Here is an 18576-nt window from a genome sequence, read left to right as displayed (position 1 = left end):
TCCTTCTTTAATACTCCCTTCTCCTCCATCTCCATCTACTTCGATCTGCCACCAAGCTGTCACTTCTTTCTTTGAAGTGTCACATGGGACATTTTGCCCCATCCCCAAAGCCATTACTGTGATCTTGGGACCTCGTGACTTCATATCTAAATATTCATAATGACCTCTTCATCTCAGGATACTAGGGAAAGAGGCCTGGGGTAAGGAGGCACAGATTCAGGAGCCAGATCCAATACCCTTGAGCTATATGACCATACAGACATCAGCTGACCTCTCTGAATGTCAGCTCCTGTTTCTCTAAACTAGGAATAATAAGCCATCTACCATTTACCTCACTAGGCTGCTGTGGGGAGAAAGGGAAGAGTGAAAGGAAAATTCTTTGTAAAGTTCTATGTAACTGCCACTTCTCCTCCTCCTCCTCCCTTATCATCATCCCATACATCCTACACACCACTGACAGACTGGTTTTCCTAAAATATTGCATTCCATCACATCACTCCCTTACTCAAGAACCCACGGTGACTCCCTAGTGATCATATATCATGATCTAAACTTTCCTCAAGGCTCACCACAATCCAGCCCTAGTCAATACAGTGAGAGGAAGATTGTGCATAATCTCTTGGACACACCACTGGATGGGGAGCCCCCAGAGACATTAAGAGAGTGTCCCCTGTATTAGAGGCTGCCTATATTGGCTAGTGGAAAAAGGATGTAGGAGAATCTATGGATCACTTCTGAGCAGATCAGATACCACAAAGTCATCATTGCCAGATGAGAAAGAGAAACTAATAGAATACTAATCATTCCTACTTATATAGTGCTTTTAGGTTTGCAAAGCACTTTACATTTATTATCTTCTTTGATCCTCACAAAAACCTTGTGAAGCAGGTGCTATTATTATTGTTTTCATTTTAGAAATAACGGAATTCAGAGGTTAAGTGATTTGCCAATATACTTATACAGTTTTAAGTGAGTATCTAAGCTTCCTGACCTAGGTTTCCTGACTCCAATCTCAATTTGGACAAAAACATAAGATGGAATCATCAATACGGGAATTCGGTAAATCTGTAAGTCATGATGACAGCTATGAATATGAATGAATGACTCTCCTGATCATGCTACACTCTAATAAGAACCATTGCAGCTCATTTCCCATATCCCTTGCTAGATCCCCTCTTACAACTCTGTGCCTTTGTTTCTGCCATTCCCTGAACTCTGCTTCTCTCCTACCTGCTTCTCCAAATCCTACTTATCCTTCAAGACCCAATACAACACCTACCTCCTCCATGAAGCCTTCTCTGAGCCACACAGGTCTGCTTATCATCTGAGCCTCTCTTGGACATCAGAGTTAGAACTACCTGGTTTAACATAGAGCAGTTCTCCTGATGTTCCTGAGTCTTGTGCTCACAATCAGATTTCTTGTTCCTTTCAGGCAAGGACCAGGTTTTAGGATGATAGACGCATGGAATGCCAGCACTGGAAAGCACTCTAAATGCTGAAGGAAGGGAGGGGCTTGAACACCACCAGTGTCCCCACAAGTGTCAAGCCCAGGGCTGAACACTAAGTAGGTATCTCTACATGCTTGCTGACTGGTTGATTGAAGAAAAGGTTTCTCTTTCATAAAGTTGTCCAAACCCACAGTATCAAGGACACATGTTGGTTCCAGCTCCATGTCACTCACATCATTCAGAGGCCAGATTTCACTACTTGACATTTTACTTGTTATGGGGAAGAAAACATAAATCCATATCTGAACAAAAGAATGTATGGGTTCCATTGTCTGATCAATTTTGCCCATCCAAATGACCCTGTGTTGTATCTCCTGGTCTAAGGTTGGTGATCCTTGCATCCAGATTGCAGGGTAACTGATCAATTCCTGGACTTCCCTCCTTCTGTCACATTGGTGCCAAACCCAATGCATCTGAATCAGTTCCTGAGGATTGGCTCCCCAATAGCCACCAGGAGGAAGTCCCAGATGGTGGTAAGTGTTCTGGGTTCCTTCTATAGCCACAGGCTTCTGGGTCTCCTTCCCCTAGGAGGCTCATGGCCTGAATGCTGTGGAATAACAGTGGAGAGCATTATTAATCCTCCTGACCACAGGATGGAACTAGATGGGGAGAAGGAAGAAGTGCAAAGAGCTATATGTATATGACATGTACAGAAAAAATAGCAATTGTTGATCATTAGACCTGTCCAAGAGCAGAATGGGCTGCCTCAGAACATAGTGAGCTCCCCTTCACTAGAGGAATATAAGCAAAGACTTGTATTTCTGTACAGGTATGAGATGGACTAGATGGACCCTAAGATTTGGTCATCTTGTAGGAACACCTCTGATTTATTGGGAATGTTGTAGCAGAGGGAATTTTGTATCAGATGGTGGTGATGAGGTGAGGTGATGAAGACCTGAGGTTTCTTCTGTCTCTGGGATTCTAAGATACTGTGAATTTTTGTCTTCAACCCCACCTGATCTTGTTTTTGAGCCTGTCTTCTTGTTTACAAAGTCCTGGTCCATTCATTCATTCATTCATTCATTCATTCATTCATTCATTCATTCAAGTAAGCAAGCACCTTTGAGGCATTATGCTAGGACCTGAGGCTCACAGGAAAGTTTCCAACTCAGGGAAAGATTGAACAAGATGACTTCTGGGGTCCCTCACTCTGCGATATGTGAAGGACACACACACATATCACTCCAGTGATAAGTACCATTGTAGCAAGGAGAGAAACATGGTGTCTTCGTGGCTGGGGGTGGGGGTAGGTGATAGGGAGTATATTATTTTGACTGTTAGACAAGTAACTATGGTTGTAAGTAACCTGTGAAAATGAGAAGGTGTGGGAGATGTACAGAAAGAGGTTGCAATGGGCTCACCCAATGGTGAAGGAAGAAAGGCCTTTGATGGAAGGAGACAGCAAGTATCAAGGTGGGAATGCACCCAAATAAGGGAAGGTGGCTAGAAATCAGAAGACTTCCCGGTCGGCTATGAGAGTCATATGAAATTTTAAACAAACGAATAAGCCAAAAAGGAGGGAGCAGACAGTTGGGCTGGGTGTGGCAGGCAATTGGGATGAGGAGGCAGGTAGACTGGGCAGGAGTTGGGCTAAGGAGGCAGTGATAGGCTGAGCAAGCAGGTGAACCTGGTAGACAAGTGGACTGAGGAAATAGGCTAAATAGACAGGTGGGCTGGGCAGACATTTGGACTGACTAGACAATTATGCTGAGGAAAAAGGCTAACTGAGCAGTTGGGTGGAGGAGGCAGTTGTTGTGTACAGGCAGTTGAAATGGACTGACATTTGGGCTGAGAAAGCGGTTGGACTGAGCAGGCAGTTGGACTAAGGAGGCAGTTGGGCTGAGCCAGCTCAGCCCAGAGGATTCTGGGAAGGAGGCTTGTCCTTTCCTAGACAGATATATGAAGAGAGAGAAATCACAAATCAGGAAAGGCTGGGGGCTCTCCTGCCCTAAGGCAGTGACACTATGACCTTCAGCCTCAGTCTGTGGAAAATAGATTCAATCAACAAACTTAAAGCTGGCCAGCCCGATAGCAATGATATTACTTTCCTTCCTAAGGTCTCTTCTACTGTTTGTATTCCTCAAGAGTTATATCTTGTTCTTGTAAATTGGCAGTTCTCAAAATGGTACCACTGGGGGTTGGGTTTCTGAGACCTTTTCAGGTAGCCATCAAAGTCAAAATCATCTTCATAATAATAAAGAATGTTTAATTTCAAATACAGTAAATATTTATATAACCTTCATAAATAAAAATTCCTTGGTATGTTAATAGGACAACTAGGTGTCAAAGTAGATAGAATGACAGTCCTGGAGTGAGGAAGCCTCATCCCCTGAGTTCAAATATGGCCTCAAATTCTTACTAATAATATTTTTAAGAATGTAAAGGGGCCCTTAGACCAAAATTTGACTATGGTTGCTATAAATAAATAACCCTTGCTTAAAACTGAAAAGAAGCTCCAGGTTGGTACAATGAAAAGAGAGAGTAAACAGTGATGGATTTGAATCTAACCAGGATTGTTAGCAAAAGTGTTTCCTTGTTTAGTTTGGGGAGGGTGAGGAATTAGGAAGTAGTACCTGGATATAGAGCATAGACATATGACCTCTGCAGGCCTAAGGAGGTTTGAGGCATCCCAACCTAGAATGGAATTTTGTTCTTCTCAGGATAGTAGAGATTAGATCCCATCCTGTGATTCTGTCCAGAGCACTGGTGGTGGGTGTTGGGGGAGAGACAGACAAAAGCAAGAATAAAACAACATTCTTGGCTGAAGGATCATGGAAAACTTCTTGGAAAGGGTGACATTCAAGCAGGGCATGATTTTTAACAAGTTGACACTGAGAGAAATAGTCCAGTCAAAGCTTGAGCAAAAGTCCTGGATGGAGGATGCTGAGTAGTCCAATTTGGGTAGAATAAAGAGGACAGTTAGGGGAATCATGTGTGATAAAGCTGGAAAAATGCATCAGGGTCAGATTGTAGAGGACCTTGAATGACAGGATAAAGAGTCTGAACTTAGCTGCCCCACCAATGATCTCTTAATTGTGATTTCCAATGGTTCCCCTCCCCCCATATTTTATCTACTTGACCTCTCTGTAGACTTTGGTACTTTTGACCACTCTCATCACTGTGATATTCTTTTCTTTCTGGTTCTTACCTGTCTGTCTGACTACTCCCCAGTTGCCATTGTGGATTTTCATCCAAGTCATACATGCCCATTGTCTCCCAGTGCTCTGTCCTGGGTCCTCTTCTCCCTCAATACTATTTTACTTGGTGATCTCATTAGCATCCATAATTTAAAATATCTCTATGTGGGGGCAGCTAGGTGGTGCAGTGGATAGAGCACCAGCCCTGGAGTCAGGAGTACCTGAGTTCAAATCCGGCCTCAGACACTTGACACTTAACTAGCTGTGTGACCCTGGGCAAGTCACTTAACCCCAATTGTCTCACGAAAGAAAAAAAAGGGAAAAATCTCTATGTGGATTATTTTAGGATCTGTTTGTTCAGCCCTGACCTGCTGTCTCCTTATATGTCCAAAGCAAAACTCAGTATCTCTTCCCCAAAACCTTCCCTCTTCCTAAATTCCCTATTGCTGTTAAGGGTACCACCACCAAGCTTTGAAATCTAGGTAGCATCCTCAACTTCTAACTCTTTCTTACCTCCCATATGGAATCTGTTGACAAGATCTGTTGATTTTATCTTCATAACATTTCTCCCATGGCATATGTCTCCTCTGACACTGACATTACCCTGGTCCAGGCCGTCATCACTTCTCAGGACTATTGCAATAGCTGCTGGTGGGTCTATCTGCCACAAGTTTCTCTCTACTCCAATCCAGCCTCCATTCAGCCTCCATTCCTTAAGCACCGGTTTGACCATATCTCTCTTTGATTTGATAGACACTGGTAGATCCTTTCTTCCTGCCTCTGAGATCAAAAAGAAAATCCCTCTATAACTCCTCCCTTTCCAGTCTTTCTATGCTTTATTCCTATGTACTCTAGGACACTGGGACACTGACTCTCCTCATTGTTCCTTAAATATGACAATCTCCTGACTCTAAACATTTTGACTGGCTGTCCCCCACTTCTCATTTCTATCTCTTGGCTTCCTTCAAGTCTCAGATAAATGCCTGCCTTCTGCAAGAAGCCGTTTCCATTCCTCCTTAATCTTAGTGCCTTCCCTCTGATATTCTCCCTAATTTATACTGCACATATCTTGCTTGTATCTAGTTGTTTGCATGTTGTCTCTCCCTCATTAGACTGTGAGCTTCCTAAAAACAAGGATCATTTTTTGGACTTTTTTTCTGTCCCCCATACTTAGTACAATTTCTGGCACATGGTAGGCACTTAATAAATGCCTTTTGACTGACTGTCTGAAAGAACTATCTGAAGGCAACTGAGTGGATGGGGGTGGGGCTCATGGGTCAGTCAAAGATGACTGAGGTTTCAAGCCTGTGTGATGGGGAGAATAATAGCACCATCAACAGAAATATGTCAGGAAGAGAGGCCAGATTTAAAAAAAGATAACAAGCTTAGGTTTTGAGTTCGCTATCTTGTGGAACATCCAGCAGAAAATGTTGAGTAAACAACTGAAAATGCAAAACTGGAGTGCTAGAGAGATATTAGGAGCTGAAAGATGAAAGAATGAGGGAGGGAGAAAGAAAGGAAGAGGGAGAGATACAGAGCCAGGGACAGAGACAGAGATAGACAGAGACACAGGGAGAGATGGAAGCTCCCAAGGTTCATGACCCAAAAGTCTTGCAGATATAGAGCCTGAAAGTGATGAGAAGGAGCTGGAGGGGAGGACAGCTGCTTGTCTCTGGTGCTTAGGTTCTATACCTAGACTTGAAGGTCAGAAGAAGAAGAATTCAGATGACTGAAATACAAATCAGCCTTGCCAGACCAAATTAACCACGTGAGAGAGCATGAACCAATTTGTCACTGAGGACAGTGCCTTAAAATGGTTTCAAAATGTCACTTATTATCATAATGAAAGTCCTTGGAATACCTGGAAGTATCAGTTGCTCCCCTGGGCATCACTTCTACAAGACTAACATCCCCATTCCTTCAGGCGATCCTTGTGGGCCACAAGACTCGAGGTCAACCACTCCGGTTGTTCTCCTCTAACACTTGCCAACGTAATATTGTCTTTTCTAAAATATGGTGCCTGGAACAGAACCTGATCTCTTCCACATCTTTCCTATTTACCTACTCCTTCTAACATTACTTTTTCTCTTGATGACAGCACTATTATCTGTTCATAGGCTTGAAATGAAATTTTCCTTCTCTCTCACCCCATATGCACTTGCCTTACCAAGGCTTCTATGACATTATTCTGTCAGGGTTCTTTTCCTGCCTGTCTGGCCAATCCATCACAGCCTCCTCCAACAGACTCACAATCATATCCTGTCTACCATGTTAGGGGCTTAGATGTTGTCCCTGGCCTCAAACCTCTTCTCAATCTACATTCCCTCCCTTGGTGATCTCAACAGTTGTAAACTCATCACCTCTGGATTTGACTATCACTTCTATGCAGACAACTTCCAAATGGATACATCCCACTCTCATCTCTCCTGAGTCTCACACCATCAATTGCCTATTGGATACAACAACTCAATATATTCAAAACAGAACCCATCTTTCCCCTTAACCCACTGCTTTTTTGGGGGGAGGCAATGAGGGTTAAGTGACTTGCCCAGGATCACACAGCTAGTAAGTGTCAAATGTCTGAGGCCGTACTTGAACTCAGGTCCTCCAGAATCCAGGGCCAGTGCTTTATCCACTTTGCCACCTAGCTGCCCCAACCCACTGCTTTTAACATCCTTAATTCTGTTGTCTCTATCACCATTTTTCTAGTCATCCAGATTTGCAGCATAGGAGTCATCTGAACCTCTTCATTCTTCCTTTCACTACATAGCTAATCATTGGTGAATATCTTGTCACCTCTTCCTCTTTGGTGTCTCCACTGTCCTCATCCTGGCCCTCGCATCTTGTTTGTATTATTACAATAGCCTTCAAATTAGTTTCCCTACATCCAGTCTCTCCCCTCTCCTGTCCATCCTTCATGAAGCTGCCAAAGACTGTTCCTAAAGCATGGATCTGATAATGCCACCTCCCTACTGAAGATGCTGCAGTGGCTCCCTATTGACTCTAGATTAAGTATAAACCCCTCTATATGACCGTTCAAATATTTTTAGACTGATTGCATAGTACAACACTTAGACCCAATTCAGCCTGGCAGCTGGACTCCTCACTGACCCCACACAGGCCTTTCTGTTCCACCCACTCTATATCTGATTGACTCTCTCTCTCAGCTTATTTCACATCTCCACTCCTTCAAGGCCTTACCTTGACTTCCTCAGTTATTACTGTCCCACTCCCTGAAGCCCCTTTGTATGTGTCTTGTACATACTCTGCATTTGTCTATAAAAATGTAGAGAATAAGTTCCTTGAGTGCAAGGACTGTCTCACTTCTTTATTTATGCCCCCAGTATCTAGCAGAACATACCAAGTGCTTAAAAGTTTGTTTGTTTCTATTCTTTTAATTTCTGCAAGTATCTTTTAAATTTTCTCCCTCCTCTCTTCAGCACACCAGAAGATCCTTTGTGAGTAACAGATAATTTTTTTTGCTTTCACATAGCTTTAGATCTTGAGGGGATCCCAGAGACCATCTACTTATCCCGTATTTTGCAGATGAGGCAGGGGAGACCCAGCAAGAAAAGTTACCTATGCAAAATCACACCCCCAGGAAATAGCGTCAGGACTCACCCTTCAGTCTTTGGACTCCAACGCCCTAAACCAGGCCCCCATGTCCACTACCCTATTTCTATAGCCTCCTAACAGGTATTTCTACCTTTGCTCTCTCCCTTCTCTAATTTATCCCTCATGCCATTGCTGGGGTAAACTTCCTCCTACACAGATCTGATTGTGATCTGATCTAATGTGACTCTTCTATTCAGAGTCATTCTTCTTCTATTACCTAATGAGTAAGTGAAAATTCCTCAGGCTGACATCCAGGACCCTCCATACTCTGTCCATAGCCCATCTGTTCAGCAGTATTCCATACCATGCACCTCCAAATGCTCTAGACAAGTTAACACCATAGACCACCCCATGTACAGCTTGCACTCTCCTACCTCCATGTCTTTTTAAAAAATATATATTCTCTATGCCTGGAATGCCTTCTGCCCCATCTTTGCCTGATGAACTGCTACTTACCCTTTAAAGCTCAAATCAAATGGTACCCCAACTAGGAAGGTTTTCTTGATCTCTCCTTCATGTCTCATCTAGTGCTTTGTTGGTACCTCTCTGAGACTTTTCATGTATTATATATTACAGTTATCTCTGTTGGCAATCTCCCTACAACCAACCAAACTTGACTGTAAGCTTCATGAAGGCAGGGACCATATCTTATCTATACTTTATAACTTTCCCTGAAGTTTCCCAGAAGCTCTGATCTTAACACCGTAAGTATTTAATCAATGTTTGCTAAATGAATGAATAAAGAGGAAAGGCATCTGCAGAGTGAGGGGGAAGGTAGCTTGGAGTGGAGTTCAAGGAAAAGAAGAGAAGATTTGGAATAACTACTTTCCTTTTTCCTCTCCTAGGCTGATCCTATGCTTCCCCTACTGGTTGAGGTCACAGTCTTGGCCTTGACTCTTGATCCTGATCAGTGATCTCTCCATCAGCCATATCCCATTGTGACCCTAACAGGGTTGGGAAACATGATGGCTGGGGAATCACTTTCCCTATGTGAGCTTCTGTAAGACCCATGTGATTGGAAAGAGATCTTCATATTCTCAGTCTAGAGTGGGCATATCAGGACTTTATGTAGAAAGGGAAGGGGAATTAATTTCTAATAGTCAGGACTCTTGGCAATGCGTTAGACAGTCTCAGGCAGTGAGTTGATCACTACAATCACTAGAAATGTTGAAGAAGAGACTGGATGTCCACACGAAGGATGCCATAAAGGGGCTCTTGGCATTGGAACCATTGGACCAGATGGTGCCTCTATGATCTTTTTCAATTTTCAGATCCCATGCTTCATTTATTCATCCATTCAAGTCAACGAACATTTAGAATCTTTCATCTAGACTTCCTCGATTAACAAGACTTCTTTCACAATTGTTTATAGACTTAAGAGTATGATATCAGCAAACTTTTGTGGGTAACAGGTAATCTTTTGCTTTTAGAACAGGGATCATAGCTTTGGATTTTGAAGGGATCCCAGAGGGCATCTACTTAGTCCATATTTTGCAGATGAGGCAGTTCAAACCCAGTAAGAAAAGTAACTTGTTCAAGATTGTGCCTGAAGGAAGGATTCACGTTAGGATTCACACCTCAGTCATTTGATTCCAAATTTAATACTCTCTCCACACATGCTATCCTGGAGTCTAAGGGGTAGACCCAAGAGGACATTGGGAGGAAAAGAGCCAGGGTCTGTAAATTTCAGCGAGCAAGGAGGAAAATATTTGGAGGTAGGATTATTATGAAGATAGCAACTTTGGACCAGATGAGGGGAAGGGCATGGTGTTGTTAAGGAAAATTGATGAGGCCACAAAGAATTCAACTGAATCAAATCTAATGATTATGATTAACAAAAGTGGGTCCTTTCAATGACTTTGGGAACTTGGTGGTAAAATGACAGAATTGAACTCAGTTTCTGAAGTCATCGGCATCTAATATGCACTAGGCTTCAGTCAGTATGTAGTCCCTGCTTTCACTGGGACCAAAGTCCTTCTTCAATGTTATGGGTCTCTAGGCACTGTTCCTGGGCCCCAGTAACCCAGTGAGCTCTCTTTGTATCTACAACACTGGTGGAATGAAAGCCTCTTGACATTCTATATCTGTGGGAGGGAGGTGGGCACCCAAAAACAGAAGATCACTTATATTGTAACTTTAAAATATGAAATACCTCTTGAAAAGGTGGCAGAACTTCCAATTTACCTTTCTAATTAGGTTTTGACAGAGGACAACAACAATGATGTAAATAAAGTAGAAAGAGCCACGCTTAAGTCTGGATAAAGGCATAGCTCCCAGAGGCTGAAGGGTTAGTGGTGTTGATTAAGGATAAAGCAAGCAGTTGCCACAGTGACAGAATCGGGGGAATTGTGGCTGGGGGATGGGTACAGCTGAGGCTTGGTAGCTCATAGGAGCAGAGAATACAGCATCCACCCTGGCAGACAGGGGGGCCCACAGCACTGTTCAGAACCCATACCACTGGTGGAAAAGGAGGGGGGGGTGACTAACTCACAAGCAGGAGCTGTGAAATGCACTCACCCAAAGCAGAGCCACTGATTTCAGACTCCTGGCAGGCCCCCTCATCAGGCTGCCCTGCCAATGCCATTTCACAATAAGATTTTTAATACATCGTATCATATCCCCCTGTAAAGTGAAGAAGCCTACAGTAATGCTCTTTGACTGATGGCCCATTTACAAAATGGTTTCGATGGAATCAGCTGCCCCCTGTGATGGCATTTCACCTAGTGTGTTTTCACAGACCCAATTAACAATGTTAGGCAGGATATAACCTGGGTTTTTTTAAAGCTAGTGCACAAAATGTACTAGGGGAGAGCCATAAAAATGGTCTGACCAATGCTGGTCACATGAGCAAGATCAATGAACTTATTGATCCAGGTGCCCTGCTTAAGAGACATATTCCCAAGTGTGACACTGAGACAAAGCCTGTCCCTCGGTGGGAGATGCTGAAGCTGTTATTGAAACTGAGGACTCTCAAGGTCAGCCCATGTTCCTAGTGATATCCTGGGGTGTACTGGTTCCATCTACACAGACCCAAGAGCTCACAAAATTGGGGAAGGGTCAGAGTTCATCCCACACACACCCACATTTTTGGAACAGCTCCCAGACAGAAGCTGTGGTTCCCTCAGACAACGGGGGCAGCTTCCAGAGCTTCGGCTCAGGCACACAGGCTGGAAAGCTCCCAGTACCCAGCCAGGCAGTACCCAGAGCCAGATAGCTCATGGAATAATTGGCCCAATAGACTGGGGTTCATTGAAGCACATGATCTGATTAGGTTATTGAATGAATAGCCTGCATTTTCATAGTGCTTGCACTTCTCATACATCATCTCCTTTGATTCTTATAACAATCTTGTGACTTGGGCACTGCAAGCATTATCTCCATTATTATCTCCATTTTATAAGTGAGGAAACTGCCAGGGAAAGGTGAAATGCCTTCCCCAGGCTCACACAGCTAGATCACACACAGAGCCTGGATTCAAACACAGGTATCCTGACCCTACATTATGAGACAGCTCCCAAAGTTTCGGTTCCCCCTACACCCCAAAGGCTCCCAGAATCACTTTCGGCATTGCCATAGGAACTGGTGTACATTGGTGTAAAAGTCGCCAGAGTAACTTCCATCTATAGGATGCCAACAAAGTCTACAAAAGACTTTTCTTACAGTAGAACAAAAACTACTTCGGGGCAGGAATGGCTTCATTTTGTCTTTGCATGTTCAGCAATATGCAAACACAGGACCAGGAACCAGAGAAAATATGCCCTTGGTGGCAGGAGGAATTTTGGTAGATGAAAATTAATTTCTTGATTGGAGGGGCTCTTGCCCATAGAAAGCATTTAATTGCTTGTTGAACTGAATCACAGAATCTCATGAAAAGGATCTCAGAGATGACCTAGTTCAGTGACCAGGAATCCCCTGTACAACATCCCTGAAGGGTAGGCATCTTTATTCGAAAACGAACCACACTGAGGATCCTGTCTGCTGCCTCCTGAGGCAGTCCACCCCACTTTTGGACGGTGCTCTTTGTTAAATCAAAATCAAAATTTGCCTCTTTGTCACTTCTACTCATCATTCCTACTTTTTCCCTCTGGGGCCAAGCATATGTCAAATCCCTTTTGCATCAGCTACTAGACGTCATCTCCATTGCCTCCAAATCTATTCTCCAGGTGAAATATTGCTAGTTACTCAATTGATGCTTATATTCCATATTCTCTAGTCCCCTCACTGTCCCGGTTACCTATCAATGGAATTCTCCAGGTATCAGTGTCCTTCCTAAGATTTCTCACGCAGACTTGAACACATTGCTCCAGATGTGACCTAACTATAGAACAGTATAGAACATCCCCTCACTCTGGACACTGCTTGATACTGAGCTCTAGTCTCTCTAGCTGTTCTATCATACTGTTGGCTCCTATCATGTTTTTTACTCAAGTCTAGGGCATACTACATCTATCCTTAATACATTCCATCTTGCTCTAATGTGTCAACAGCACCAAGACTGAGAGTCATTTATAAAGACTAGAGAGCTCTCACACACAGTCTAGGAAATGTCCAGATAGGGAGCTAGATAACAAATGCATGCTGAACAAATGAATGAGTGAAATTCATGTTCACAGAGCAGACAGTTCCCAAGCCTGGGCTCATGCACACAATCCAGATAGTTCCCAAACTAGGAATAATCCTTAAAGGCCAGACAGCTCTCAGAAGGTATTTCCTTGAGGCACACCTCCTGATCAGTTTCTTGACTTGAAGTTGGATGTTTGTTGAATGAATAAGTGATTGAATACGCTTCATGATCGAAGATCACAGGACTTACTCTCAGACCACAGATCATATACACAGCCAGGAAAACTTAAAGACTGGGGTTCATTGAAACATAACACTTGACCATCTAGATTTACAGCTGATAATTCATATCAATGAATGAATGAAGCTTGTGTACATGTCAGAGTTCCCCGGACTGGGACTCACACCCAATGACCAAACAACTCACACATCGGGATTCATACATGCAGCCCAACCTGCCCCTACACCTGGAGAATGAATAAATGAATTACTGAATAAATGAGACATGCTCACTGGTTAGATGTTTCCCAGACCAAGTTTCATGTGCTCAGCTTTATCTGCTCCTAGATTTGGAGATAGATAGCATTTGTGGAATGAGTGAATGAACAAATGAATGAGGCTCATGAAAATAAATCAGAAAATTTCTCAGGCTTGATTAGATAGGCCAGACATCTCCCATACATGTTCATGTACATAGGCTATACAGCTCCCAGACTGGGGTTCATTGAATCTAAATACCTTATTAACTCTTGCACCTGAGGCTAAGTAATAAGTTTTTGTCAAATGAATGGATAGATGGATGGATGGATGAATGAATGAATGAATGAATATAATACACACAGGCCAGATGGTTCCCTGACTGAGCTTCATGTATGTGGGCTAGATATACAGATCCAAAGTTCATGGGCAAGCCAGCCAGTTCCCAAACTAAAAGCTCATGCACACAAGCCCAGAAGTTTCCATAGCTGGGATCCATAAACATAAACAATTCAGCTCCAGACAACTCCAGCAGTTGGAGGATTTGTCATTGTTTCAACTAAGCTTCAAAAGATGGAGCTTTCACTGCACAAGCAGATTCCTAAATATGCTACAGTGACATACTTGGTTGTTGCTTGAACAGTTATAATGAGACTGTATCAGACACATCTGGGCAATTAGAAGTATAATAACTTTCATTTTATACGTTTGTATTTAAAATTTCCAAAGTACTTCTCTATTTATCATCCCTTATCATCCTCACCACAAACCTGAAGGCAAACAGGGCCAGATTCAGTCACTCAGTTTAAAGAAAAGGAAACAGAGGCACAAAGGGTTTAATATATTTGCCCCAGCTCACACAGGTAAACAGTGGCAATCCCAAACTGAAGTGAAATGTCAGCTCTCCTGACACCCATACATTTCCCAGCCCAACCCAAGTTTCTTTTGTGGTCCATATACAAACTTGAGGATTGGAGAAGAGAGGCCTAGAAGAAGCCAAGGCTATTTGGGGAATCAAGTCCCGTGTTAAAAACTACCCATAGCTAATCTACCAAGTGGATAATTAGCATCTGGGTATTAAGAATTACTGCCAGTGGCAACTGACTAATTTGAAGTGGGAAGATTTCACCCATTAGTCATCCAGAGATAGTGTAGTTCAGTGGAAAGAGTCCTGGAGTGAGAGGGCTAGAGTTTGAATCTAGGCTATGCCATACACCTGTGTGCCCTTTGGCAAATCACTTGCCCTCTCTGTTACCATCTCTGTAAAATGAAGGAACTGGAAGCTTTGCCCAGGACCAGCTCAGTATTCAGGCAGACTCGCCTACAGCTCTGCATCGTGCACTATTCAGCTGCACCAAGCTTGGGATGTTTGTTTCTCTAATGCAGCTGAGGCAGACTGAGAACAGAGTGCCTTTAACTTCCTCCTCTCTGACAGGGACTGCAGAGCAGGAGAGATGGGAAAGGAGGCAGCTGAGCTGTTTGCATCTTCAGGGCACCGATGTGCTTGGGGCTTTCTATTCTCTGGGATCCAAAGGTAAGCCTCACAACAGTTTAGGAGCAGCTACTAATAACTTGTCATTGCCTGGGTGCTGCTTGGATTAGCAAGCAAAGACTCCACCAACTCCCCATCGTGCAGAACCATACACTGGGGCCTGCAACACTTCATTATCACTCAGCCTCTAATTAGCACTTAATTATTAACACTTAACCCATCTGTAAAATGGGGACAGTACTATCTGCCTGTGGGGGATGCTGTGAGGAGTAATTAATTCAGGTTTGCAACACCCTTTAAAGACAGAAAACTTATGGAAGGACTAAATAGGGGCATGAATCATTGCCTTTCATTTCCTCTCCTGCCTCTCCCTCCCTCTCTCCCAGCCCTTGTTCTACTGTTTCCTCTTGCCCCCCACCTCTGCCCCAGTATAGACACTTGGCACTCCCAGACACAGGGTTTCCCAGCAGGAAATAGGCATATTTACAGCCATCTTTGAGAATGTGTTAATTTTCTATTATGGTCTTTGACGATGTCAGGGCTTTCCCAGTAAATATTTTGATGTGTGCTTTTGGAGAGGTTTCTGTAGCGGCTGAATGGGACAGCTGCTTCCCAAGCTGGGGGATTCCAGATGTGGCTCCACACCAAGAAGATCGGTTTATGTGATGGGAAGGAAAGTGAGTATCTCTGACAAACATCTCCCAAGAAATCTTCATCCCTAAAGCATCTCTGAGATGAACCTGGGAACCCTGGAGGTAGGTAGGCCTCTGGGACTGGCTGGCAGATCATTCTAGCTCTGATTAGTGCAAATTTCTTGCCTTTTTCTATATAAGGCTTTGGGTGAAGAAATGATATCAGCAGGCAAGGAAAAAAGTGGGTTCCTCATCCCTGGATAGATCTAAAAGGTGCCCCAACCATTGATGATAGTGCACAGCTCTTGGGTGGGGGGGTGGGGACTTTATTCCTGAGGCGTGTGGACCTGGTGTGGTGATTTGTTGGCATTGGGATGCCTTGAGGGAAATGTGAGGCATGAAGTCGGGAGGACACAAGGTCAGCTACCATAGAGGGACTGCAGGTATGGTGTCAAGGGAAATATTCTCCACAAGCAACTGCCTCCCAGGGAATTATACCTTTCATGCTCAGAGTCCCCCAGCCCAAGTTTTTGTCATGGGGGGAGGTGGGGGAAGAAACACTCACTCATCCTGGAAAGTGCTGTCGTGGTCTCTGAGGGCACCAGGTGGGACAGAAGTGGGCTGTGCTGGTACCATTGCCCCTGTCCTAGGCTGGAAGGCTTCTGGGAGGCCCTGGGCCCTCTTCCATATCTCATGGCAGGTCTTGTCCAGGCTGTCTTGAGGTGTGTCCTGGTGGATCCAGATATGCCTGGGGAACGGGCCCAGGGGTGAGGGGCGCTTGGTGGCCACCGTGGGAGAAGGGAGCCCGTTCCCGCTGGCCATCATCCTCCTCTCTTTGCAGAAGGGCCCTTGCCTGCCCAGGGCTCGAAGACAGACCATCCACAACCCCTCATTCACCAGAAATCGAGTTGGAGATACGGGAGTTTAGGGGGTCAGATTTTTCTCTCTCCTCCAAGGACAATTGTTTTACAGGCTATGTGTGTGTTTGTGTGTGAGTGTGAGTGTGTGTGTGTGTGTGTGTGTTCTGGGGGAGGGGTTGTTTTGATTTTTTTATTTGCTCTTTCCTTTTCTTTTGCCCCCTCCCCCCTCCCCCAGAAGAAAATATTTTAAAATAAAAGACAACAAACCTAGTAGCTTAGTAACCGTGGAATCCCCGGAGCTCAGGATCCTGGCAACTGGGCCGGCAGAATAACAACTGGAGACAAGCTGAGACGGGGAAGCCAGGAACCGGCAGGGCCCCTTCCTCCCTCCGCTGCCACAGCAAGGAAATAGGGCAGCCCAGGCCCGGATAAGCCGCCCTCAACTCTCCCACTCCCCGACGCTAGTTCAGTAATAGAACACCACCTCACTCGCCTTTCTCCCCTCCCCTCCTGGCCAGAGGCGTTCACAACTGGGCAGTCCAGGCACGAGACCCCTTCAGGAAGGGGGGGTGGAGTGGATAGAGGGTTCAGACCCTCCCCCATCCTCATCTGCCTCTCCAGACCCTCTCGAGCCAACCGCCCTTCCGAGCCACCTACCGCCCTAGTGCACATCCCCCTACTGCCCCGGCAGCCCCGTCCTGGAGATGAGGTAGAGGGCGTAGGGGTGGGAGGGCAACAGAAAAAGGCCATAGCTCAGGCTTCAAAGCTCCAAGGGATCTGAAAGACTGTCTAGACGACCCCTTTCATTTTACAGACGAGGCCGATGTGACCCGGGGACAAGTGTCTTGCCCCAGGGCACACAGGTAAGTCACAGGGTAGTAATTCGCACCCAAGCTACTGTGCTTTCTGCTGCAGCACGTAGCCCCCTGTCTTTTGAGGTGGATACAGATCGCGCGCCCTGCTCAGCCTCTCCGCCAAACCTCTCGCTCCAACACCCCTCCCCGAAGGCGGGGAAGGAAACCCCGACAGTTCTTAACTGCCCCCCCCAGCCCCGCCCTTTTCCGCCCAGTCCGAGAGGAATGGACGCAGATACACTGGGCTTTCGGGACTCCAGAACACAGAAGAGAGAACAGAGGCGCCCTGCGCTCCGCTCCGCTCCCCTCCCGCCGTCCTGCGGCCGCTCTCCAAGGCGACCCTTCGGCTCCCGCATTCCCCCTACTCGTGAGGGTCAGCAGTGGAATTCTAGTTCCAGTTTTTCAACCTCCCCACCTCCTGGAGCCTGGGCCTCTGCCTGCCAGGGCTGGGGGGAGGAGGAAGCGGGCCTGGACCGGTCTCCATCCTGCGCCCGCCTCAGAACTCCCGGGGGGAGCTGACCAGCATCTGCTCAGAGGACAGGGCCGCTGAAGGGGAAGGGAGCAGGCAGAGGCTCTGCTGGGACCCGAGCTCGAGATAACAGGCCGGCGAGGCCCGCCCTTGCCTGGCCGGCCAGGGTCCGCTCCTCTTTCCAAAGTCCCCCTGCAAAGGTGGCCCTGGTGATGAAGCGAGGGAGAGCCTCGGGGCCTTTACCTCTTTCCCTGCTTCCAGGGGCTGCAGCCTGCGATTCTCGCCCAGACCCCTTTTCCCAGGGCTGGTGTCCAGGCCATGTCACAGTGGTTGATATGCCCCTGCCCCCGACCAAAACCCCCTGCCCCAAACTCAGTGTTCCTAGGCCCACTGGGCTTTCCGGCACAGCCAATGGGTATAGACAAAGCCGAGGGGCCCTGACAGCGAGTCCCTTTGGGCTAACCTTCTATTCTACTAGATTATTCCTGCTAAAGATGCAGGAGCCCAGCAGCCCCGACAACCCTCAGAGGTCCTGTTTGGCTTGGCAACGCATTATGTGATGCAGGCCATCAGATTTATTGGCTTAATTCTGTTTGGCTCGTTTTTATTTTAAAATGAGTTTGCATTCCCCCAGCAGGCCCTGACAGGAGCACAGTCATGCAGGGTGAAGAGTGAGCCAGTCTGGTCTTCAAACCTGCCCTCCAAGGACAGGCTTGTCTTTCTTTATGACTGTCCAGGGCCCCTGGCATCTTCCCAGTCACCCAAGTTCCCCTCCTTAATGTCATCCTCCACTCCTCACTCTACCCTACTCCACTGATACCAATCAGTTGTCAAATCTTGTCATTTTGCTTTCACAAAACATCTCCTATATTTTAGCTTCTTTGACTCATACAGTTCCTCATTGACTCTTCCCTAGACTATCGCAATAGCCTCCTAATTGGTGTCTCTGTCTCAAGTCTCTCTGTTTCA

General features: G+C 45.5%; 1 protein-coding gene across 1 annotated transcript in view; it reads right to left on the bottom strand.

Moving 5' to 3' along the window:
* C3H1orf94 (chromosome 3 C1orf94 homolog) overlaps positions 1 to 16303 on the bottom strand; it is a 64749-nt gene extending 48446 nt beyond the window's left edge. The window contains exon 1 of the mRNA XM_043998785.1: positions 15990 to 16303. Coding sequence (XP_043854720.1) covers positions 15990 to 16303 — 314 coding nt within the window. The remainder of the gene's footprint in view (positions 1 to 15989) is intronic.
* Between the last annotated feature and the right edge of the window lie 2273 nt (positions 16304 to 18576).

Source organism: Dromiciops gliroides, chromosome 3 (genome assembly GCF_019393635.1).
Source record: "Dromiciops gliroides isolate mDroGli1 chromosome 3, mDroGli1.pri, whole genome shotgun sequence".
Lineage (NCBI taxonomy): Eukaryota > Metazoa > Chordata > Mammalia > Microbiotheria > Microbiotheriidae > Dromiciops > Dromiciops gliroides.
The sequence above is the reverse complement of the archived record's forward strand: the minus strand, read 5'-3'. Positions and strand labels throughout refer to the sequence as shown.